The sequence below is a fragment of the Triturus cristatus genome, chromosome 1_2 (assembly GCF_964204655.1).
Source record: "Triturus cristatus chromosome 1_2, aTriCri1.1, whole genome shotgun sequence".
In the NCBI taxonomy this organism is placed as follows: domain Eukaryota; kingdom Metazoa; phylum Chordata; class Amphibia; order Caudata; family Salamandridae; genus Triturus; species Triturus cristatus.
The window spans coordinates 859,200,713-859,225,371 of NC_140580.1; the positions used below are offsets into that span (position 1 = coordinate 859,200,713).

General features: G+C 43.2%; 1 protein-coding gene across 3 annotated transcripts in view; it reads right to left on the reverse strand.

The window, feature by feature from the left end:
- Positions 1–24,659, reverse strand: part of CAPZB (capping actin protein of muscle Z-line subunit beta) — a 246,204-nt gene that overhangs the window by 86,416 nt on the left and 135,129 nt on the right. For all 3 annotated transcript variants that reach the window (XM_085609081.1, XM_085609079.1, XM_085609085.1), the window contains exons 3-4: positions 14,449–14,570; positions 12,871–12,984 (exon numbers count right to left, since the gene is read on the reverse strand). In XM_085609081.1, the coding sequence (XP_085465207.1) occupies positions 12,871–12,984; positions 14,449–14,570 (236 nt within the window). The remainder of the gene's footprint in view (positions 1–12,870; positions 12,985–14,448; positions 14,571–24,659) is intronic.

The following is a 24,659-nucleotide window of genomic DNA, read 5'->3' on the forward strand; positions in this document are numbered from 1 at the left end:
AATAAAAGAGCAGTGTCAGTACAGAGGTTTACAAAGCATTGCAAATATTTCCTCAAATCAATATTTGCCACCACTATCATCATAGTATTTTCGGTAGTACTGACAAGCTCTTTGAACTGCATCTGCTTTTTGATCAGTAGCCAATATAGCCTCTAACTTGCTTGAAATCTATTCGTACTTCCTCGGGCCCATCACCAAAGTTCTGAACAAGGTGGGGTCTAAGATAACTTTTGGCAGGTCCAGGTATACGCTATTACAATACCAACCTTCAAAAGCGTTTGTGTGAAATGACCAGGGCACGAGACAACCTCAGCAAGACAGGAATAATTTTCACTAGCAGACAAAAGGGCCTGAAAGCACAAAGAGTTTACTATGATCTGTGCCATAAATCCTTAAATAATAAATGAAATCCATCTAGTAGAGGAATTTCAAGTGGCCTAAACATACAAACAGCGGAGATCCTAAAGACGTAAGAAATATACATTCTTGCCACCGCTGTTTATTCTTGCTGATTAATTGCAAGCTCAGTTTTGTTGCCACTCAACTTCAAACCATTTGCGAATCATCCACTGTTAAAAGGCACATAAGCAGTTCAAGCGTAATGTAGGGTCTTCTCAACCTAACAAGCAAACCGCTACAGGCTATTTAGTGCAAGAAACAGTAGAGCACCCAAAGGCTCTGCTCAACCGAGTTGGCGGTTTCAGACAGTTTGGTAAGCAGGAAAGGAGAGAGGAGGATCCCTGAGGAACTTCTAACTATATCCAGTGCTAGTGGACCTCAAAGATGGCCATATCAAGGACTGTGAGCCGCTTTCGAAAAACGACTGAAACATTCAACCACATCTAGTGATCTATTTAGTGATAAAGATGTTCTGATCTGCTTCCCCATTTCACTCTACTTCTTGTAATTAAGGATCTGAAAATAAAAAATAAAAATCTCTTCCAAAACATACTAGGCACGGAACCCGGCCCGTTACGCTGCTGCCATCGTTGGCTATTAGGTGCTTCAAACACTGGTTCAAACCGCTTGAGATTACATCATTTTTTGCCACTGGTGTCAGTTTCGTGCTCTGCTAGCAGTGCGGGCACAGGGAGCAAAAACCGCACTCAACAGGACAGTTGTGAGTAGTCAGCAAAAGTCCAAAACTTCTCCCCTTCAGAACCAATATGCAATGAGGCAGCAGAGTTTGTTCGGGGAGAGTTTCAGCATATCCCACAGATTCTAGGCTCAAGGGACATTTTGGAATCAAAAATACCAGAACCAAGTCAGATTTGAATTGGTCCGAACAAGGTTTAAAACGATGACTGCTCAATTATGGTTAAAGGCACCAGTTAACCTGAAGTCACCAAACTGCTGGTCTTTCTTTGGAAGCCTGGGACCAGATGTTAACGTTTTTTTTTTTTTTTTTTTTAGAGAAGCATGTGACCAGTACATAAACTCATGAAAATTCAGTACATAAACTCATGAAAATTGCAACAATTAAAAACTATTTCACTGTCCAAAACGATTCTAATTCAAAATGTGCTGAAACAAAATACTGGGAATGGAGCGAGAGAAAAATATATAAGGCTTGACAAATAGGACTCCTATAAGTCTGGCAAACATTCTCAGAATCTATGTTCTCAAAAGGTTTGACATTTCTCACTTGCAACAAGATATAGTACTGGAGTTTGTTCATGGGTTCACTGTTTGGGCTAAAAAAAAAACATCCACAAACGGAGGCCAAATCTACACATTTCTCACATGGCCCAGAGTGCCCAATTCACCCAGGAAGATGTTTGGTGTCACCAACCCCTGCACAGCCCACCCTGCAACTGGGGTGTGCTCAGCTCTGTGAAATGAAAACCCTACTAAGCCCCTCAATTCAAAACACCAGGTGTGCAGAGATAACTTCACATGTCTACCAAACTGGATGTGCAAACTGCAAGCCTGGATCAGCAGCATAAGGTTTGCTCCACTGCTCAGACAGATGTGCGCAGCAGTGCATATTACTCAAAGGTCATCTGCGCACACCTCCTGGTCGGCTCAGAGGAGGGCGGTGAACAGTCCACATGGCCCACAGATCGATGGGGCAAAACTCTAATGTTGGGCCACTGGCTGTGAAACATTGTAGGTGCTGACACGGAGTGTGGAAAGCTTCTGCTGGCCTGAGGCTGGAGGGGGAGGGGGCGGGGGGGGAGGGGGATGGGCAGCTCCAACATGGACACACAGCGAGCCTGCACATCTCTACCAGTGTAGTGCAAGGTGTGCAGTATTGGTCTGCGGAGCACATCTATTTCACTGCTCGATGGGGGGGGGGGGCACATTCAGCCCGCAGGCAGGCATTCCATCTAGGCTGTGCAGGTGCAGCCCCTGCCCCATCTTGCATACCAATCAAATGAGGTGATAGCTCGTGTACATCAGCTGCTCTAGCAACACCTGGTAAATAGCATGTTCAGGCAGGCTGACAGCAGTCACTGCTTCATACTATGGAACTCCACAGTCTTTCCCAGCCACCATACTAGCATACATTTACAGTGAGTCATTGCTTCAGGCGTCAGCAGTACCGCCAGGCAGACAGTAACCCTCCTGCTCTGCTAAGTTAAGGGCTGACTGCTCAAGGCTGAACAAATCCACTTTGTCATGTTTAAATGCCGATTAATAGTTAGTTGCTGTAGAGTTTTGCTACAAACGGTTTGTTAATGGAGCAGAGACAAACATAGAAAGGAAATGTTCAAGAGAAAGACTACTCAGGCCAACAGCGCTCTATAAGAAGCAAGCAACATTGCCAGATTGGAACCATAAATTTGGAGGGATAAAAATAAAGAGCAGACTGCCCATTTTCCCAATCTATATACCCAGGTTCTGGATCAACATACCCCTCAAAATTAAAGCTGCCTAGCAGAGAAGAAAGGAACAGAAGACACCTTTTCAGAGAACACTACCACACTTTACGATAGAAACCTACCTCCCCCTATCATTCAGCCACATATAAACAACAATGAATTGTACCTCAGTGCTTATGTCCCCGTTTAGCTGTCTACTGCAAGGGGATGTACAAAAGTTTTTGTAAACTCGTATTGCTTTAGAGCTATAAAAAAAAACAGACTATCAATATATTCTCTATCGCATATGCTATATCATGGCTCTGCACAGAAATGACTATTTCGTAGTCTGGAAGAGAAAAATTACATCAACGCAAAGACACTCCATTTATTACAGGTCTGCCCAGCAGTCACAGTCCTTCGAATCAATCAGAATGCTAGGCACCAGTCAACTTTGCAATTCTGCATCAGAGTTCTTTACAACAGGAGCCAATAAACCATTAGTGCATCGCAGCTCTGCACAGCAAACTGTGCATTGGTCACAACAGTCCTGAAGCATTCAGTGTAGTAACGTGCTTTAGGCCATGACTACCTCCTGACCTATAAAGTCCGAAGACCAGTCGTGCCCTACAAATTTATCACAGCTTGTAGTCTGGTTTCTACAGCACAGTGTAATGTGTGGTGGGATTAACAGTGTGGCGGTGGCAGCAGTGGTTGACGGGGAAATCAGCAAGTTGAGTCCATGGCCTGCCTCACACCCCATTCTTCCAGTCCATTATCTCATCTCTATTTTGAGACTTTACTACGTACATAGACTTTAAACCATATTTGACTGCAGCTTCATCTTCTGGCACGCACCATCACTATTCTTTGTAACCACTCCACAAAACTACAGTGATTTAGCCTTTCAAAGTCATCCATACTAGCCTTTTCTTCTCCATATCACGACTACAACTTGTTGCTAGTCATGCTAGAAAGGTTTGGTTCTCTTCTTTCACTGCATTACGACTGTTAACCAGCATCAGGGTAGTTTGTTTAGTTAAGATTATTTTTTTTAGCAGCTACTAATTGCTTTCGACAGTACACCTCTTTAACATAGAGGGGAACTTTCTTCCATACGCCTTATCTACCCAGATGAAGGTTTGAGGCCACAAAAGTAAAACTGTTTACAACTTCAGTCAGATGCTCCTCCTCAGCAAAAATGTCCTTCAGACTACAGAGATCCCACCCCCAACTACACACCGTAGTAAGTAGAAAAATGGATACATCTATATCCCAATAGTAACAAGGATTGCAATATTTATTCTGCCCACCAGAGCAATAAATGGCTATAAGCGCCTAAAGTTTTCTATGCATTATAATCTGCTGCATTTACATTTCATCCTGGATTACAGTACAACTAGATGGCTAGACAGGATCCATACATGGGATGGATATTAGATCTAGATATCTATATCTAGCTCTAGATATCTAAATCTAGCTCTAGATATCTATATCTAGCTCTAGATATCTATATCTAGCTCTAGATATCTATATCTAGCTCTAGATATCTATATCTAGCTCTAGATATCTATATCTAGCTCTAGATATCTATATCTAGCTCTAGATATCTATATCTAGCTCTAGATATCTATATCTAGCTCTAGATATCTATATCTAGATCTAGATATCTATATCTAGATCTAGATATCTATCTAGATCTAGATATCTATCTAGATCTAGATATCTATCTAGATAGAGATATCTATCTAGATAGAGATAGATATAGATATATATTCACTCTCTCTCATGGGGAGAGATACTGGTTCAAGAACAAAAACGAAAAATACCTGAAATACAGAAACTACGGCAAGATCTAAATGTTGCCTAACCCAGTCTTCTATCCGCGTTTAATCCCACTGTAAACTCTCATGTTTAGACATAAAATACCATATTAAATATTGTATTATCATTTACGGCTACAATCACAAGACATCCACATTCTTATTCAGATTCTTGTTCATTTCTCATTTTCACAACTAACCAGTGAAGGCAGGGGTGGTACTAATAGCAAACCCTTAACCACCACTCCCGTCAAGTCCTCCTCAGTCAACCTTAACTCATACCCATCATCACTGATGAAAAGTGAAAATGAAATCTCAAAGAGCCTGTGGTGAGGGTGGGTGTGTTGGGGTATATTTTCTTTCCATATTGACAAAGGGTAGGTAAGGTTGTTGATGGTTGTGGTAAGCAGTGCATCATTTAAAGGCAGGTATGAGCTAACTTGGTGCAATGTTTGAATTTATTGAGATGGCACCTGGGTAGGTGTGTCCAATTGCTGGTCCTCCATGCCCCACAAAATGCTGGAGGACACGGAGAGGAGGGGCTACTTTCAGCTGCCTGGCTCCCTGCTCAGATTTAAAAACAGGCATCCTGTTTACATTGGAGGATGATGCTGGATCAACTTGAACTGATCTGGTCTTCTCCGACCCAACAAAACAAGCACTACACAGAGGAGCGAGGCAGCAGTTAACGTTGAAATTGGATTCCGGATTAAATGAGGTAGCAACCATAACTACAGATGAGCGATATGTACATAAATAAATGGAAATATTCTAGATTGTACAAAACAAATAGCAATAAGTTCTAATTCTTCAGGATACTTTTGTGGTGAATCCTGGTGTAGCATGAATTCATACAAGTGATAGTTGTTGTGTACACTGCACTACTTAAGTAGTTCAAAAAAACTGTCTTATCTCAAACCAGTGAAGACAGACCCAACTCATTTTGAGGACCACTGTAACTGATGTAACTCCGAAGCGCTATTGGACTGCACTCGCTGTTTGTTACATAGTACTGGAATTAACAACGAACCTTAGAACAAAGTTAAGACCAGAGATGCTTTCAGCAATAAAAGCTCAAAGTATAAATAGCTTACAGATGAGCTTGGTGTTGATGACATCATTATGAAATCACCCCATCTGTTTCTAATTACGTATAGCTTCCTTGGAACATAACCTTGTTTCCCTAGCACTGCTACCCAAAAACAAAGGGATCTGGACAGAATCTGTGCCACAGGTGCAGACTCTATGGCTGCAGAGAAGCGCACACCCAGGGCGCTTGCTTCAACAGATCTTTCACCTACTACTGTGAATGATCAATCACGTCGTCACCAGAACATGCCAATGTACCCAGCTTTAATGAAGTTATAAAAATGTTGAGTGCCTCCCACGTTTTGATCACCATTCCCCCGTGCCTAGGTCTCAACAAATCCATGAACCTGGCAAAAGAGTTTGCACTCTCGGCGAACCAGGAAGCTGCATTATTAGAGGGCCACAATATTCATACATCGGAAATAGTAAACTCCCTCCAAAGCAGCCACATCAAGGCTTAAGACACTCTAGAGTAAAGCAGTTGACCATGCCGTAAGTTTTAAGGAGTGGGCCACCATCCTCTTTTTATACGTTTAGGCATTTTCGGTACTTTAATAATTGTCGTCCCCCCCCCCCCCACCCCAACTCACTCCTCAATCTTGAAAATCTGATTACTGGTCAGATCAAGATCACCATGTTCTACTAACTCACTCTGCCTTTATAGGCAATAACAACCTATACAGAGACCAGTCAAATATCTCTTTATCCTGGAACTAGATGTCAAATTCAATGATAAAATCTCGTCGTGAACTTTCCCTCAATCCACTGAATAATTTACAGATTAATATAATAAGCTCACTAATAACAGCGTTAACAACTTGATCCCTCTCCTCCTTAGATTCATTTTTAAAAAGACATCTGCCCCGTGGTACTCTAATGAACTCAACAAAAGCAAAGGGACCACAAGAATATGTGAACAATCTTGGAGGGAACTCCAGTATGAGATGATGGCGACCGAGTAATTTTGATCTATACAGATCAGACACACCCTCAGACACCACATTGTGGACAGACAGCAACTGCCTGAGGCGGTGCCGTTGGAGGATCGTCTCCTTCTGGACCTGCTGACGGCCAAGGCTATCTCCCGGATATAAAAAAAGTTTATGAACTCCTCATCAGACACCCCGAGATCTTTACATGGAGCCTGGGAAAGGAAATCCAGGACAACGTATGACGATGACTGGGAGTAGGTGTTGCAGAGCCAAAGGGTGGTGGCGATACGGGCCCACTTTCGACTGGTGCAATTGCCCATCCTACATAGATAGTACTACTCTAATATGCACTTACACAGGATGGGAAGGGGTGAGACTATGCTCTGTTCGAGGGGCTCTGGTCAGGGAGCACTTTCTTCAACATACTTTAGGACCGCCTGATCATCCAGCACTATTGGGCAGGAGTGGTGCAAATAATGGCCAGGGTACACAGTCTGAGAAGGGTTGCCTGGAGAAATGGGAGAAAATATGGGGCAATCTGCGCACCTATTAAAGCGACTGAGACTGCAAGGTGGCTGCGGAAGGGAACACTTTTGTGTTCCACACATGGGTAACAATGTCTCTTCCTTGCATGATGTATCCACACAAATTGAACAACAATCTTGAGACCATACTGTTAAATACTCTGCTTGAAGTGTAAACTGTACGAATTAGATTATAGCATTTGCTGTATGATGAGCAAAACGTTAAAATTATATACACACATATATATATATATATATATATATATATATATATATTGTCTCTCTCTTTCTCGATCCGACAAAGATTGACGACGCAGTGTTCTGACCAAAAATTTATTGGAACAGCTTAGGACGACGCGTTTCGCCTGCCAAGCAGGCTTGTTCACCAATAGTTCAACCATTTTTGAAATCAGACATTTTAAATATGATGCATGAGTCACTAGTCACATGATAGGACTACAATTGCAGTGTGTTGGAAGACAGACTCGTAGTTCTCAATAATAGACAACTATTGTTCTCGCCGTTCAATTCATACATCGGTACGTAAACAAATGTCACAATATCTGCCTTTCTAGTGCAGTGCTAATTACCAATTAGCAAATTTAAACATAAAGAAAGTTTATATAATTGCATTTTTCATTATTCAATAAAACTATGTAAAATTTGGCATCTGACTCGGCAAATCAACATCGATCATTCCTGAAATGTTTAACCTAGGACAAGCATAAGTATACTTGTCTTAGCGGGTTTGCCTTTTTATCATGTACATTCCGTTCACAATAAAACTTTATGCAAACAATTTTGTCCTTGCCGGATATATTCCCGTTAACATTTAAGGTTTCATACGTATAGATGTAACCTGTGCTTGAATATAGAATACAACCCAAGTGGGTATAAGTTCCTCATTATTTCAAGCAGTTTCTTAGATAATATTTAATAAACAGAATTAAATTATGTTGTTCAGTCTAATTGTGCCCAAGTGGGCATACACTCATTTCTAATGATCTTTGCGAGTATGATTCTAATTAAAGTGACAAAAGGTTGTTACGTTTAAAAAAACACAATCAGCTTGAACTCAATAATCGCATAAACACCTGTAGTGTATAAATCCTTCAAACCAACTTCCAATTGATAGCTTCTCATGCCTTAAGAAAAAGCTTAATAAAGATAGACAAAAAATAAAAACCAAAAGAGAAATAGTTAAAACTAGAAATTGAGAGAGGTGTAGCATGCATATCTTGCATCTTTGGTTAACAAGTTTCATCACAAATTTGATGCAAAGGTTATGCCTGACTTTACAAGTGAGTTAGCAGGTCCTCTTCCATATTTAAACCCATAGGTGTTTTGGTGTTTAGTTCGATAATGTAGGACACAGGCAATTTCTTAAAAAGGATATATGATATACCCTGGGAAGATGACCTGCTATTGGTCACTATTGATGTGACCACATTGTATACCAGTATCAGACATGAAGATGGACTGAGGGCCATCAAACATTTTTTAAGTGTGCGTCCAATAACCCTCTGGGCCCACACCCAAATGCTAATCAAAATGACCTCGGTATGTTTGAAAAACAACTACTTCCTTTTCAAGAATGATCTATATCACCAGATCAGTGGCACGGCAATGGGCACCTGCTTCGCCCCCAGCTATGTGTTTGCGGCCCCGCCTGAGCCGCGAGGATTGCCCCGCTGCACCTCGTGCAGTTCCGCTTCAGTGTCAACCTACGCTGGGGCATGAGGAACAGGTTTGGCCGAGGGAGGACTGTAAAGGCATGACAGGCATCTCCAGTGTTTACCAACCCACTTGGGATTTTATCAGCGCTTTATTTGAAGTAAGAACCACAGCGCTCCACTGTGAGTAAAAAGACGAAAACTCCAAAGACCAGCAAGCCACGGGAGTGGCCACGCCCACATGGGCGGGAGAAATAATTTAAACTGTGATTCCTCCTTCCCAAAATGCCCGCAGCCCTTGATGAAGTGATTGGTGTCACGAAACGCGTCGGGCAGGACATTTCATTTCTGTGAGACACTGCCGTTTGTTTGAACACTGTATGTCCTCCAGCAAATAAATGATGGCAAGAATTGAACTTACCTGTGATGGGCTTCCTTACAGCAGGCAACTTGATGTTGGATGTGTTTGCGGCCCCGCCTGAGCCGCGAGGATTGCCCCGCTGCACCTCGTGCAGTTCCGCTTCAGTGTCAACCTACGCTGGGGCATGAGGAACAGGTTTGGCCGAGGGAGGACTGTAAAGGCATGACAGGCATCTCCAGTGTTTACCAACCCACTTGGGATTTTATCAGCGCTTTATTTGAAGTAAGAACCACAGCGCTCCACTGTGAGTAAAAAGACGAAAACTCCAAAGACCAGCAAGCCACGGGAGTGGCCACGCCCACATGGGCGGGAGAAATAATTTAAACTGTGATTCCTCCTTCACAAAATGCCCGCAGCCCTTGATGAAGTGATTGGTGTCACGAAACGCGTCGGGCAGGACATTTCATTTCTGTGAGACACTGCCGTTTGTTTGAACACTGTATGTCCTCCAGCAAATAAATTATGGCAAGAATTGAACGTACCTGTGATGGGCTTCCTTACAGCAGGCAACTTGATGTTGGACATATATATATATACACATATATATATATATATATATATATATACACACACACACACATATATACACACATATATATACACACATATATATACACACATATATATATACATACATATATATATATACACACATATATACACATATACATATATATACACACATATATACACATACCAACAGGAACGCACACAAGCACGAGCGCGCGCCTACTTTGAGGATGCACTGTCACAATAATTTATTTATTTAAATGTTTCGCCCCTGAGTGGAGCGGAGGAGAGGGAGAGAACTAACTGCAATGGCGGAAACAGCGAATATGTGGGCTACGGCCAGAGGGGTCGACTTTGGAAGGGCGCAGCTGTGCTCGAGTCCCGGCGTTGGCACAACATCTTGTGATGCTGGGCAAAATGATTCTCACCTTACGAAATAGGTAACTGCTGCTCATGTAAAGCGCTCCCGTGCCCTTCGGCAAGTTCCCGTTATATAAAACTGCCAAAAGGGTGTCACATTTTTTCCAAATGTGCTTCTAGAGAGACTTGGAGAGAGGAGAGAACCTAGGGTCATATCAGACCTAATGTAAACGAGTATTTTGTTAAGAGAACACATACGTAGTGAAGTTCAGTTCTCTTCAATGTACCCACCATGTAAAAGCACAGCCCCCACTAGGCCAGCTCAGCAATAACTGATATCATTGTTGCCTAGGTTGTGTAACATTCCATACGATGTACGCACAGATCAAAGAGGCCGCATCACAGTTAAAGAGGCATGAACATACTTTTTTAAACTATAGACCACAACACATCCCCCCGAAAATAAAACAAGCACAAGCATTGGCATAGCCAATACGTCTCGCTTTTCGGACCTTATAAGTATTTAGGTATGCAGCACAATATCCTTGGTGCAACAACATCAACTGTTGCATGGCCAAACACTTATAAGGTCCCAAAGGCGAGACCTATTGGCTATGCCAATGCTTGTTTTTTGGAGGGTACTCTACACCAGAAGCCTTACAATTGCGAAGAGAAACTTACAAGTACTTCATCTAGTGAAGTCCTGCAAGAAACATGTCAAAGCCTCAAATGATTCAGGAATGCTCTTTCAGATTAGCAAACACAATCCACCCAACAAAAAATGCTTACATTGCCAAGCTCTGCTACAACTGCCACCAGCTTGCACAACAGCTTCTCGAAGCACATACTGACAACATACAAAGTAGTTAAAAAAAAAAAAATGCTCACAATCTTCAACTGCCTCCCACTACACCAAAAGGGAAGTTTCCTAAATGGTCATGTGTCAAACAACTTGATGCCCAAGCTTTTATACAAATCATTGCTTCAATCAAGCCCTCCATGTACACAGATTCCTAGGAATGTAATAAAAGCTTATGCTCAAGAGATAGCAACCCTTGTTCGAGGCATATAACCTCTCCTCTGAAGATTGCACGTTTTTCTGACCACATCCCCCCTCCCACTACTATAGAAAGCAAACACAGATATAGCATTACATCTCCACTAAATGAGTAAAAACAAACATCTGACCCAAGGTCAAAGGGACAGTAGAAGCAAATATCCTTCAATCATGGACATCCCATAAAAGAGAAACTTGAAGAGAACGAATTAGCCTTGCTCGTGCCATAGAATTGTATTCTGGATAATGCAAGTCTCAAAACAAACTTGAAATCCTTCAGGAAATACGTAGGCACAACTGTTCATACTGCGCCCTGATATTTAACTTGTCTTATCTCCCTCCTCGCCCTTTGGTAGCCTTTTTATGTTGCCATTCCACAGTTTAGTGTATTGTCCATGCGGCCATGTCTATGCTATACAAATAGCTTAAATAAAAGCATGCGTTTTGGAACAAGTGCACCGATAGATGCACTTTCGCCTTTTCATTACTACATTGCAAATGCCAAAACGGGTAAATATAATACTGCCCATCTAATGTGAGAAACTCTTATAATTGCCTTTCAATGAACGCATATTACAAATATTTCACAAAAAATACAAAATCAGACTCAAATGGCACACTCAAAGTGGTTTTATCTCGCCTGTCAAAACAGCATGGCGTAAACCTTAAATGTAGACACGTACAAAATACTATGTGATTTAGTACCACTGCTGCAAGATGAGAGGGGCATCAAGCCACACCAAAGGCACATCTCTCTCGAGTCTACAACGGGTCATAAACAGAAAAGATCCAAAGGAAAGATTTGCTATTCTGCTTGAATAATCAAGACTACAGCATAAGAAACATCCAGCTTACTGATTCATACTTAAACAGCAGCAAGCAGTAATCTCTTTTCAGATGACACAAGGTGCATATGACACCACCTTAAGCTACACAAAAAGAAAAAAAAAAGTCTTTATTTTAAATTTCATTCAGAGAAAAAAAATTACATACACACCGCACCATGACCGGCAGTTTAAAGGGTTGGTAGGGTACACTAAGTACAAACGGGAGTATACAACAGTAACTGCTGGAGAAATGCAAGAGGGAAATAAATTGAAGATAATGGGCAACAAAAATCTTGACACTACATCTGGGCCAGGTTAAGTGAATGAATACGGTACGCATTCTTGAGTGGATGACGTTGCACCTATTAACAATTGTGCCCATGGCATCTACCAGTTCAGTGTTTCAGAAGGTGGACACAACGGGCATGTTTAGGGAGAGGTTTCTTAGAAGAGAATTCCCCTTTGCTGCTGAAAATGGGGACTCCTGTTTGTTTTACAGAACTTTAACGATTTCATTGAATTAGGTTCTATTTAATTATCTAGACTGCCGTTTGAATGCTTTCTTTCAGGTTAAGCTCAAATAAAGATTATCTATTGTGTTATGATTAGTTTTGATGATTTTTTTGGGGCAGTTTATGAATGTGAATACCTTTGAGGGACTTGAAGAACAGAGTGAGATACCCGACTATGTACACTTCCTCCACAGCTGCGATGCCTCGGTTTTGTGTAATCTGTGACTGTATCCAAGTATGGGGACCTCGGACATTCAGAAGAAGCTTTTCATGCATTTTCATAAGTGATAAAAACTGCACAGTCACGTAGCCAGAAACAAAAATGAAGGGAGTCTTACAAGTCTCTGTACTGATCAAAGGCATTGTTGGCTTCCACTTCCAGTTTGCGCAGGCGAGCAGAGGGCATTGCTCCATCTTCCAGGGGTGGATCATACTTGTTGCTCCAAGGGGATCTTGAAAAGCAAAACAAAGATATTAGGTAATGGACACAAAAACCATAAACCGAGTTTGCAACTCCCGTAGGCTATACACAGTTGTATAACCAGTGGTATATCCACGTCTAGTTTGCATGCAGTTCCCTCCCCCCAGAATGTATATGTTCAGAGCAGTAGGTGAGCAACCGGCAGGTCGAAGCGGAGTGACAATCTACACCGAGTGCAGGACAACAAGAAGCATGTCCACGGTCATGCCCATTTCATACAAAATATATGAACTTCCAATGCAATCACTCACTCTACAACAGCATCTCTCTTGCAAGGTACGTTCCCACAGCATATTTACAACCAAACCACAGTCCATGTAGACAGACCGTTCCAGGGCAGGTTTACAACCAGCCCTGTGTCAACCAAAGCCCCAGAGAGCACATTTACATACTAGGCAAGCCTCAGCCTCACAGAGCACGTTTCTATCCAGGGACAGCTCCACAGAACACATCTACTGCCAAAACCCAGAGGATACATCCTCAACTCCCAAAGGCCACATCAACAGTCGAGGCCAGTCCCAGAGAACATCTCCAGCAAAGGTTAGCTCCAGTCACACCCTCCAAAAGCCTACCCATTGCCATGCCAAGCACCACTAAGCCTACCTACAGACTCCCACCCCCAACCCAAAACATTCTATGGCCACTGCCAGGCCATCACTACCCCCATGGACATCTACAGCCAGAGCGAGAGATCGTGAAAAGAAGTATAGAGCAAGGGAAAGTCCTTTTAAAGACAGGGACTTGTCGCAAGCATGACAAAAGTGAATGAGGACAACAACAAAAAAGCATGACCAAGGCAAACTATAGTCAGCCCGAAAGCCTTAATTATTCTCGCTTTCCCAATAGCCCAAGACTCCATCCTCCGCTACTCTCCCACAATACCTTGTCTGTGCCTATCTTATTGATGGTCATTGATAGTGCTAGGCCCCACAGCCAAAAAGGTCTAGGGACTGTTCTCTGTGAATCCCATGGGCAACTGACAGTCCCCAGGGCCTGTGAATGTCCTGTCAGTATTCAGCACAGGCCAATAAAAGTGCAATCCTTCACAAAGACTATTTATCCCGGTTATTCCGCCCAGAGAACATGCCCTTGAGCAGGCTTTGCGTTCTTCTCAATGACTCGCACCGTCCAGCTTGGTTAACTCTCAACAATGGGGGACATATGCCCCCAAATGTAACAGGGTTGAGCCAAGGCACAGCTTTCGATAGTGAGGACTAATAGTTACTAGAGAAGGTAGAATTTTGGCCAGGATAGAATTGTGATATGGAACAGGAAGCACAAGGCGATCCCAAGCATTACATTAGGTCGGTTTATCTTCTATAACACAAGTAATAGGACAAGCAAGATGAAGCAGAACTCTACAGAGCATCGCCACTGCCCGTAATAGAGAGCAGGTGCTTGTGTGGGGGAAGAGGAGGGTAGAAGGAGAAATCACCTGTATGAGTCACCATCTCTGTTGTAATCACACAAAAGGTAGTCCTTCCCCACCACTTTATCTCTGGCAATCTTCAAGGGCTGGTCCACGGAGGAGAGAAGATCTTCACAGAGGCTGGGAACCTGTGACGAGAGACAGCAATCAATAAGGGCAGATATTGTAAATAGCCATGGAAACCTACCACGACATAAAATCACAGGTGACTATGGGGCCAAAAGTTCATAAACTGGGAAAAGATCACAAGATACTGAATCTGTGAGTAGCAACATTTAAAATTATGCTCGGTTTCTATGCCTCTTAATGTGTTAAACTTTACTGGTTCACAACTTCAGAAAGCCAGAAGAAATAGTATATACATTTAACAAAGCCAGTACTTTCACAGACAGTGGCCAAGTCAAAAGAACTGCAAGCAGATGAAGCACAAGATGCAAGTCTAGGAGGCACACAACTTACAGGTCTGAGAGGATACAAAATTTTCTTTGGAGAGTTTTTGGAAGTAAAGTCTCAACAACGCTAAAAGCCATACAACTCACAAGTAACAGACCAGAGAGTAAACGGGTAAACCGAAGTTGGCTTTCCATTGCTTGGATTATCTGTAAGCAAGGAAAAGATGCATTCCAAAAGCTAATAGGCCTAGACATTTGCTTGTCAATCAATTGGCCCAACAGAAAAAAGCAAACCAGAAGTCGACAAATTTAATAGAACTGTAGATGTACTGGTCAACTGAAAAGAAAACAGGAGCACTGATAACCTTGACAGTTTGGCCATATAATTCCGTTGTTATAAAGCCGGACAAGAAGAAATATTTTCTATTCAGTTAATTAACATCATTAAAGCACACAAGTGTCTTGAGAAACTTTCTAAATTGAATCAAAAATGAGGCTAAGAAATTGCAGGTGCACACATGCAATGTCAAGTTCCAAAAATAATTTTCAAACATGAAAGTTCTTGGTGCTTCTAGAGTGGAAGGACACACTGCCCAAAGAGGAATGATGCCCAATAGGGAGTCCAAAACCCTCGAGCACCACTTTCCACAGTAGTAAGTGATCCTGTATTCATAGGTGCCCCAATTCTTCTTTTATTTGGTTAGTATGTAGTCCTCTCTAGTCAACACGTGTTTTATCTTTTCTGACTTGGGGCCTGATAGTTTGGCGGGGTGGCACACCACCGCCCCGCTCCAGCACCGCCAAACTCGACTGCTGGCCAGATTAGGAGTTTTCGCCTGGTCTGGCGGTCGGTCCTTTGGCGTTCCCACAGCAGTGCCTTTGAAACAGGCACCGCAATGGGAACACCAAAGCCCTTTCCTGCACGGCATGGACTGTTGAGTGCATGCTGAGCAGGAAAGGGGGTGCATGCACACAACAGGGCACACCATGTGCCCCCTGCATGCACCCAAGGACCCAGATGCAACAGGGGACTACATAAAGAGTTTAGCATCCAAGGAGCGCAGACAGCGACCATGGAAGTAGCAATTAAACTTGCTACAAGGGTAAACAGGGCCTACCTGATGGAAGGGCTTGTGGGCAATTCACAGAGGTTTGAAAAGGATCCATTTCGGCAAAGGGAGCCAGCGCAGATTGAGTGGCAGAGACTAAAGAGGATGGAGGGAGGCAGCGAGCCAGGCATGCAGCAGCAGGTTGAATGGGGGATAGATGCTTGCTTAAATAGTTGTGGGAACCCAAGAATAGAGAAGTCCCGTAGCCTAACTGACTAAGGATAGTGGCCTGAACAATCTGTGGTCAGCTAGCAACATGAAGTAGTGGTACTATCTTCCAGAGCATTTTAAGAAGTAATAAACAAATGGAAGCCAACCTACTCACCTGGGCCTTCAGAGATAAATCGCTTTTAATATGGAACGCAAAGTTCCTGACAGCAGACAAACCCGCAGCAGGGAAATCAGACAGAGGGCCAGAACTCTTCCCTGAGAGAGCAGGGGGCGGGATGGAGTGTGGTCTTGTTCAAACAGCAGCAGAGGGCCTTAGTTTATCCTCATTAAACTTGAGAGCATAAGGGGTCAGCCAGCTGGTGATTTTGTCCATGTAGAGATGGAAGTTTTCATGGCGAGGAATGTCCTGCAGAATCCACCGAGATGACGAGCTAGGTATCTTCCACAGAGTCCATAAACACAACACGTAGATTGAGCATTAGATGAGCTAATGGCCTCAAATAAATACTGAAGAGTGGGTCTCTTTGCTTGGCCCTGAGGAACACCTTGTTTGATACAGTGGAACAGCAGAACATGAATCGCTTGAGCACTGTCAGGATATGAGGAGTACCACTTTAAGGCTGTATCCCTAATGCCGATTTCGGCCAACATAGTTGTCAAGTTCTCTGAGGAACAGGCTAGCAGGAAGAGGACTGATCTAAGACTACTAGGGCAACAATGTGACCTTTGCTGGCTGCACTCCTGAGATCATCCAAGACAGAAACCAACATGGTTTAAGATCCATATGTGGGGCGACAACCCGACTGGGCAGCAGATTATTACTTTCACAGTTTGCAGAGCGAATTGAGTTTATGCACCTTTCCAGGATTTTGACCAGGAACAAAAGTAGTGGAATAGGTCGGAAATTGGTGAGACTTGTAGAGTTCGGAGAGGACTTTTTTTTTTTGTAAAATCTTTTTATTGTTTTTTAAAAACATAACAAAATCAGGTCACAAAAGACTGGTCTAAACAGTTCAATCACATGGAGAGGACTTTTTAAACTGTCACCACCAAGGCTTTCTTCCATTCAGTGGAAACAGTTCTGAAAGGCAGGCATTGCAGATCAGATGCAAAACTTCTGAGAGACTACCGGCTAGAAGATGCCACAATGTGAGGGATGGAATCAGCTGGAGAGTCAGGAGATGAAACATGCCAGCTCCTGGAAGCTTTCGGCAGAAATCTGGCCAAACTCCCCCTGGTAAAGAACACATAAGGCCATTAGTTTTGATCAAGTAAAGCCATTTGAATTACAGGAAAAAAATCCTTTAATGGGACTTAGGAAAAAGAAAGTTCTTTTTGGGATGGTTTGGTAGGGCAAGTTTGGTGCAAGGGATTTTGAGGTTAGTTCAGGGAGACACGAGAGTCCCTGTTAAATCTAGCTCCTAGTATGCAAATTACGCTCTTCCGCTCTTGGCTAAAGGGTCTGTATTCATACTAGGTTATGTCCTTAATCAGTTCAATGAACTACCTCTGTAAATATGGCATGGTCCCGTATCAAAAAACACAAATCTCGGAAATGCACGGTGTGCTCCCGTACTCAAACAAACAAAAACAGACGTTGGTTTAAGTATGGATTACTACATGTGAAGAATGACCTAAACTCCATAAACAAAAAATATGAAGTTGTCGGTTGTAATGGAAAAACACGGGGGCGGGGGGTAATCACATAAAAGTAAGTATTCCAAATTATACCACCAATTAACTTTTTCAAACCTTAAAACTATGAATTTCCATGCTGTTTTTCATCTGGCATGACTGGCGCCACAACATATTACAATTGTTTCCAAGAAAAAAAGTGTATAAAATACGCACACAGATTCCCAAGCCAAACAGTTCTCATATGGTCCATAAACAGCAAATGTAGTATTTGACTTCAAAGCAAGTCAGTCATTGGAAATTCAAGAAACTTACAGCGCCACATAGTTACCCAACATTTACCTCTTGCTCCTTATGTGTGATAACAGCTTTTTCCCTTAAAATGTTAATAGAAAAGAAAAAAAGTATTAACTTATTAAAGCGGGTTGGAGAGAATTCACTTTCTAATGAAACCCTGCCTTGGTATCGCCTGCAAAGAACCTGTTCCTCTGTTAGTGTCTCTTATAGCCATATTAATACCCCTTGACAATCAGCCCTGATCGAGTGATTGAAGAATCATAATTGCTTCGGTGTTTCAATTATTCAATAATTGCAAGTATTTTCTGATCCTGAATGGGGCAAACATGTAACAATCGTATTTTCAAGATAAATAAAATAGTACTTGAGGTCAGAGTCCTCCTTTGTATAAGTCTATGCTCAGGTCAGTAAACATTATGCTTCCTTGACCATATTTCCGATCTCGTTGTCTTCCTTAGTATGCATCCTTTGCTTTTGAAGCCTTCAGCACCCTGAGTATAGGTCTTCTGCTGAGAGTGTGAGGCTCTTTTGTGTCTAGAAGGGAGCCATTTTACCTTCATTACGATCAATTCAGAATAGTAAGGAGAACTTAAAAGGTCCAATTTAAAATAAACCTGCATTATCGCAGTCACAAAACTGCCACTGTGCTCCAGCAGGGACCTGTGGGCCCTGAAAATTTCTGACAGACAAATGCTTTCCATTTGTGCTACCCAGGAGCAGCAATGCGGTATAAAACCAGTGCCCAAGGTAGGCTTGGTTATTCATCTTCGAAGTTGCCAAAGTAGAGAGGGAGGCAGAGGTAGAGGCTAGGTTTATCCTCCTGACAGTTACATAGTTAGACAAAAATCTAGTATATCGCAAAAAACCTGCCCTTAGGGAATTAGATAAAATACAGCAAGAGTGTGTTGTAATCCCTAGTCTATTTTTTTCCTCGAGACCCCTCAACCACCAGGGTTGCCCCTAGGTGGCATGCTTCATCATTGGGGTTCCTCTCAATCCTACAGATTGAGGCGTGCTGCGACTTGCGAATTACGTAGGAGCACTTTTTATTGTAGACTATGTGTAGTGCAGTGATGTGGAGTGGAAAGGGAAAGAAAATCTAAACATACTTAACTAGTTGGCCACTATTTCATTCCCGCCCCTAGTTGGTATGGTTAAAAATCAGGGGTTATTTACTGAGAAGAAACCAGACCTTAATGAGTCTGGTTGTCTCAGTAATGTGTTTGTCAACATGTTTCGAGCTCTTCCCCTAATAGCTCTTCATCAGGACTCCACGGGGTCCAGTTCCGTGTGTACCACTCCTAGTGAATCCTATAATAAGGACACAAACCATGCACACCCAATGTGCACTGTATACATACGGTTCTACTGATTAATCTGTCTCTGTAGAAGCTATATTATTGCATCATGGTCAAAACCAGGGGTAGAGGGGCTTGTAGTCACCCTTTCGTCAAAGCCACCTCTGGTACAGTAACCTACTTCTCTCCCTGGAGACCCCATACTGTATGCGCTCGTATGTATACAGTGCGCATTAGGTGTGCATGGTTTGTGTCCTTATTACAAGGTCCGCTAGGAGTGGTACACATGGGGCTGGACCACGTGGAGTCCTGATGAAGAGCAATTAGGGGAACAGCTCGAAACATGTTGACAAAAACATATTACTGAGACAACCAGACTCGGGTTTCTTCTCAGTAAACGACCCCTGATTTTTAACCATAGCAACTAGGGGCTGGAATAAAAGAGTGGCCACCTAGTTAGGTATTTTTAGATTTTCTTTCCCTTTCCAATCCACATCACTGCACTACACAGTCTACAATAAAAAGTGCTCCAACGTAATTCGCAAGTCGTAGCACGCCTCAATCAGTAGAGGATTGAGAGGAATCCCAATGATTAAGCATGCCACCTAGGGGCAACCCTGGTGGGTGAGGGGTCTCTAGAAAAAAAAAGTATTTTTTCTAGACAAGGGATTACCGCGAATTATTGCTGTATCCTATCTAATTCCATAAGACCGGGTTTTCTTCGATATACTCTATTTTGGTCTAACTATTCATCTTCAACGCCGTTTTATCTACAATTATTAACAGGTAAAAAGTGCCTACAAGGGATTCACTTGAACACACTTAGTCTGATAATTCCACTAGCACTTTAGGCGCGGTGCCGGAGGAGTTTTTCTGTCTCTTGCTCGACTTCTGCGAGCAAATTTACCATTTAGTTAACTATAGTTATTGTTTTCAAGCCTTAACATTTGTTGGGAAGTGCATCAATTTTACAAGCTCTTCAATCGCTTCTCCTTCCGTATAAATGACCAGAAAGTTTTTTATTAATCTAAAGATTCAATCACGATTGGACATTCCGAATAGAATGTTCATAAGGGTCACACAACAGCCCATTTCATCGTCCTGAAGATGTTCTGATGGATGTATACACCAATAAGACTGAAACGTCGACAACATCATCTATTTCCTTATTGTCTAATTTTTTTCTTGTAAGTGTTTTCTGCTTGTTCAGACTCACTGTTCTATGTATTTTTGGTTTGGAATAGAGGTTTGCAAAAATTATTCGGCGGTACTAACAACATTGAATCACTGTATTTCTTCAATCTTTTTGTACCCTTTATATTTATATCACATAAATTTGATCAATGAAGCAATCACACCCGTTTGCATTAGTATCATTTATTGATCCTTTGGGAAGAAATTTAATATTGAAATAGAGATTGTTTAACTATAGGTTATCGGCTGGAACCTGGCTAAATCATTGCATGAATTATCAGACTGTGTTCAAGTGAATCCACCTGTTAATACTTGATTCTCCCATGCCTCTAAGGGTTGATTGGGTTGCCCACGCTCTCTTTCTCTCTATTTCTCTCTATTTTATCAACAAGGCTCTCAGTTCTCTGAAGCGGTCTTTGGGACCACAACCTTGGCCACAACAAGGACTCCATCTTCTCTAGACACATTTGTACTAACTCTACAGCCTTTACCCCAATGCTGGGCTTGAAACTGTCCCCCAAGGTAAAGCCCACTTCATTTTGATCAATTCCAAGTGTCTCGGCACCATGTTTTCTTCCACTGCTCACCCAGCATCCTGCTATTGGCATCACAGTAACACAAAGAAATCTTGCCGCTGCCTTCTGTTTTTTACATTAAACATAACCAGTCTAATCTCCACTTTACACTGCTAGAAACCGAGGGTCTGGGCGCTGTAGTAGAACACAAAACCATGGCCCCTGTGCAGAATGTGATGAGGCCAGAGTCTGCCATGTCCCACAGATATTCATTGAACTTGTGAAGAATTGGGCCTCCTAAAAAGGGCTGGGAGCCCCCTGCACCACATGGGTTGCAGTCTCCTGTGTTATGCTCCTGTCTGAGCGCCTCCTACATAGTAGCTTGGACAGTGTTAAAGTCTCAGCCATAGATGTCTTGGTTAACAATAATCAGTCCCAACAGTCTGTCAATGATCTTCTACGACGGCCTCTCGTCCAGAGTCTTCGCTCAGGGGCCTAACTGTTCTATGCCAGGACCAGTTAGACAGAAACCTCCTTGATGCGGGAGGAGAGCTACTCACTTTCAAGCAGCCCAGGCCAATTGTACCTACCTAGGTCATCGCTGATACTGGGTTACGTGAGGCTGCCTACTATTTGCCGTACTCCAATCTCTACCATGGGTCCCCGCACACCAGTTTCACCAAGACAACACAAAAGCTTGTTGCAGTTGATCCCGCCGCCTCACCATTGGTTCACCATTCGGCAGCGGCTATCCCAGAGGCAGAAACCACAGCCATTTGGTGACAAAGAGCAAGCCGGCACTCAGAGCCTCAGTCATTGGTAGACATTTCGGATAATTTACCCAGCTCTGGAGTACTTTTTAAATGGACACCAATGTTACCATACAACACCAGGTTCCTTACTGCGTCCTTCGCAGAACCTCAATGTATCTATGAAGCAGAGGCTCGTGGCCTCCTAAACCTTCCAACTCTGCACAGCGCTTTACAAAGGACTAGCATAACAGCCACCAGTGCAGGAATCTTACCTTACAGACCACCCTGCAACAAACGCCTCAAGAGATGGCTTGCGTGAACAGATCCATTCTTCCCGTCGCCCCCCCCCTCCCCCCCCCCCCTCCATAGGGATCAGAAGGTGCCCATACGCTCCTGAACATGGACATGCAATGACGGAGATGCACAAAGCAAAGACAAATTGGGAGCAGGTAATGAGAGGGGCTGCAAGAGGGCAGGCGGACACTCAACAAGGCCTCTGTTGTGCTGCCTGAAACCCCAATCCCGGATAGCCAGAAAGGCAGCTTCTGGGACACATTTAATTAAAACTTAAGAGCGGCATTCCCCAGGGATCCAAAAGAGATGCCTTTGTCCGGGCCGAAACTCTATCTCTCACAGGTCAGCCAGCTGCGCTGAGAAGCCGAGAAACAGCTGAACCAGCAGGTCAGATTGTGCGAGTACAGAGATGGGGCCAAATGTCGCAGGCACCGTTTCCGGCACAAGAATGGCGTGATACGGTAAAGTATTTCCTCATCTTTTGAGAAGCGATCGTGTTTGCTGCAAACTAAAAAAAAAAAAGTTACATCTTCAAGTGAGCAAAGGACCCGTGAGCCTTGCCTCCTGCGCAATAGCGCGGGATCAAACACACTAGGGAAAGAAGTACATGAAAATCAGCCATAAATGGCTCTGTACTAAACATCGGATGGGCCGAACAGTTACAGCTTAGTCAGAGAGCAGGAATGTTACCAGCAGCCTTGTCAGGCGGAGCCGGTCAGTCTATGGGAAATAATAGCACATCACCGCATTGCCAGTAGGGGGAGTTGTAGGACTAGGAAACCTTCTCAATCCAATGCAAAAACCCAGCACGAAGGTCATTTGCTCTGTTCTGAGAAAGCCGGGCAACTGGAATTATCCGACTGTGCGGCCGCGGCGATTTTCGTATAATTCAGGATTTGCCGCACATGCCACATAATCCATCGTATGCCGCATAATCTGCAGATTTTAACAAAACAAAAAAATCCGTCTAGCTCAAACGATTCAAAAGTTAGTAAAAACGCAGCGAAACGTTGCCACGCATTTGAAGGCCCTTTGGAGAGGTTGACTGGTCACCTTTCTGTAGCTTGTTATATTAAGGTGTTAAATGGGTACTAATGTGGTGCAACGAATGCCCAGATGGTGCTAACAAGAGTAAAAATGACAAAATAACGAAGTAATACAATCACAAAATGTGCCGCATGATTTGCTTTTGCTTGCTGCAAAACTTACTCAACCCTGCCGTATACTTTGGCCCTCCCCTGCCGCATAATTCCAGTGGCCCTGCAAACAGAACGTGTTTTTCTCGTGCAAAGTTTCTTATGTTCTTGTGAGGTCATCAGCCACCCATAGTTCAAGAGCTCTGTCCAACGATAGATGTTACAATTCTCGACCAGAGGCTCCAGAAGGTACACCGTGCAAATCAGAACCAAACTTTCCTTGAAGAGGAAATTCAATCCGCAACAAAAGGCCCGTAGAGCAGAGAATGGTTTTATACTGATATAGTGCTTTCTATTTCCGATGGTGCTGAAGCTGCATCAGAAATGTCACCATGCGGAAGAAATTACACTGATTAAAACACCGTTATCATGCGGTAATTAAGGTCACGCTTTTGGTGCAAACTACTATTCCGTATCGATGCACAACCTCAACCTGTGATACAGCATACTTGGTGCTGTCAAGCACAGCCCTACAACTGCACAAACCTACATATTCACCATTTACGACCGATTAGCATCAATAAGCAGTTCAGACATTTTAGTAGCAGAGACGTGTTCATCACCCTGCGCTCTCCGCTGGTCCCTGAAAACCCTCCAATTAGTCCATTAGTAGAAGAATTGTTAATTAAAGGTTCTGACATGAAGGCTGCAAAGCTCCAGTGCACCCTAAGGTGCCCCTTCTGGGGCCAGAGCTCACGAGTCTGGCCTCTATCCTGTGACTGACAGACATCCTAATGGGCGCTAATTGCCGGCTCTGAGTTTCTGGCCGCAGAGGCAGCTGCCTGCGGAAAGCACACAAAGGGCTCCTCCACAAGGCTAAAAACACACCGCTGCTCGGAGGAGGGAAGTGTGGGGCCTCGACACTTGCTGTGCCCTAGTGGCGGCTCTCGACATTTCGAAAAGGGGCAGAACTGTGGCTGGGACTGCACAGTGCCGGGTGCATGTGCATTTAAAACCTTTTCAAATAAGTTGGCACTCGTGTGGCCGTTTATATCACAGCTTCTTAGGGTGGACTTCTTCAAATAACAATTACCTACTAGGTTAATTCCTTCTCAGTGCGTAGAAAGAATAATAGGTCTCCCTCATGCACCTATACATTCCTCTCGGGGGTGTTTAGCAGACAACTCCCTGTACCAAACATGTCGCTCATAAATGAACTGTACATGTTCTGTGAGCGATGAAAGATTATACTAGTGAACTAGTCTGTCCTTCTGGATCTGTTCCACTAGGAATAGAAGATTGCACGTGATGCCTTATGGGAGACAGGGAAACTTGCGTTGCCACAGCCACGCTGTACCCGTTTTTGTAAGGCAGTAAAGCTTTCACTGCTGCTGCCCTATTTGTGAGTGTCCAGCGATGGGGAA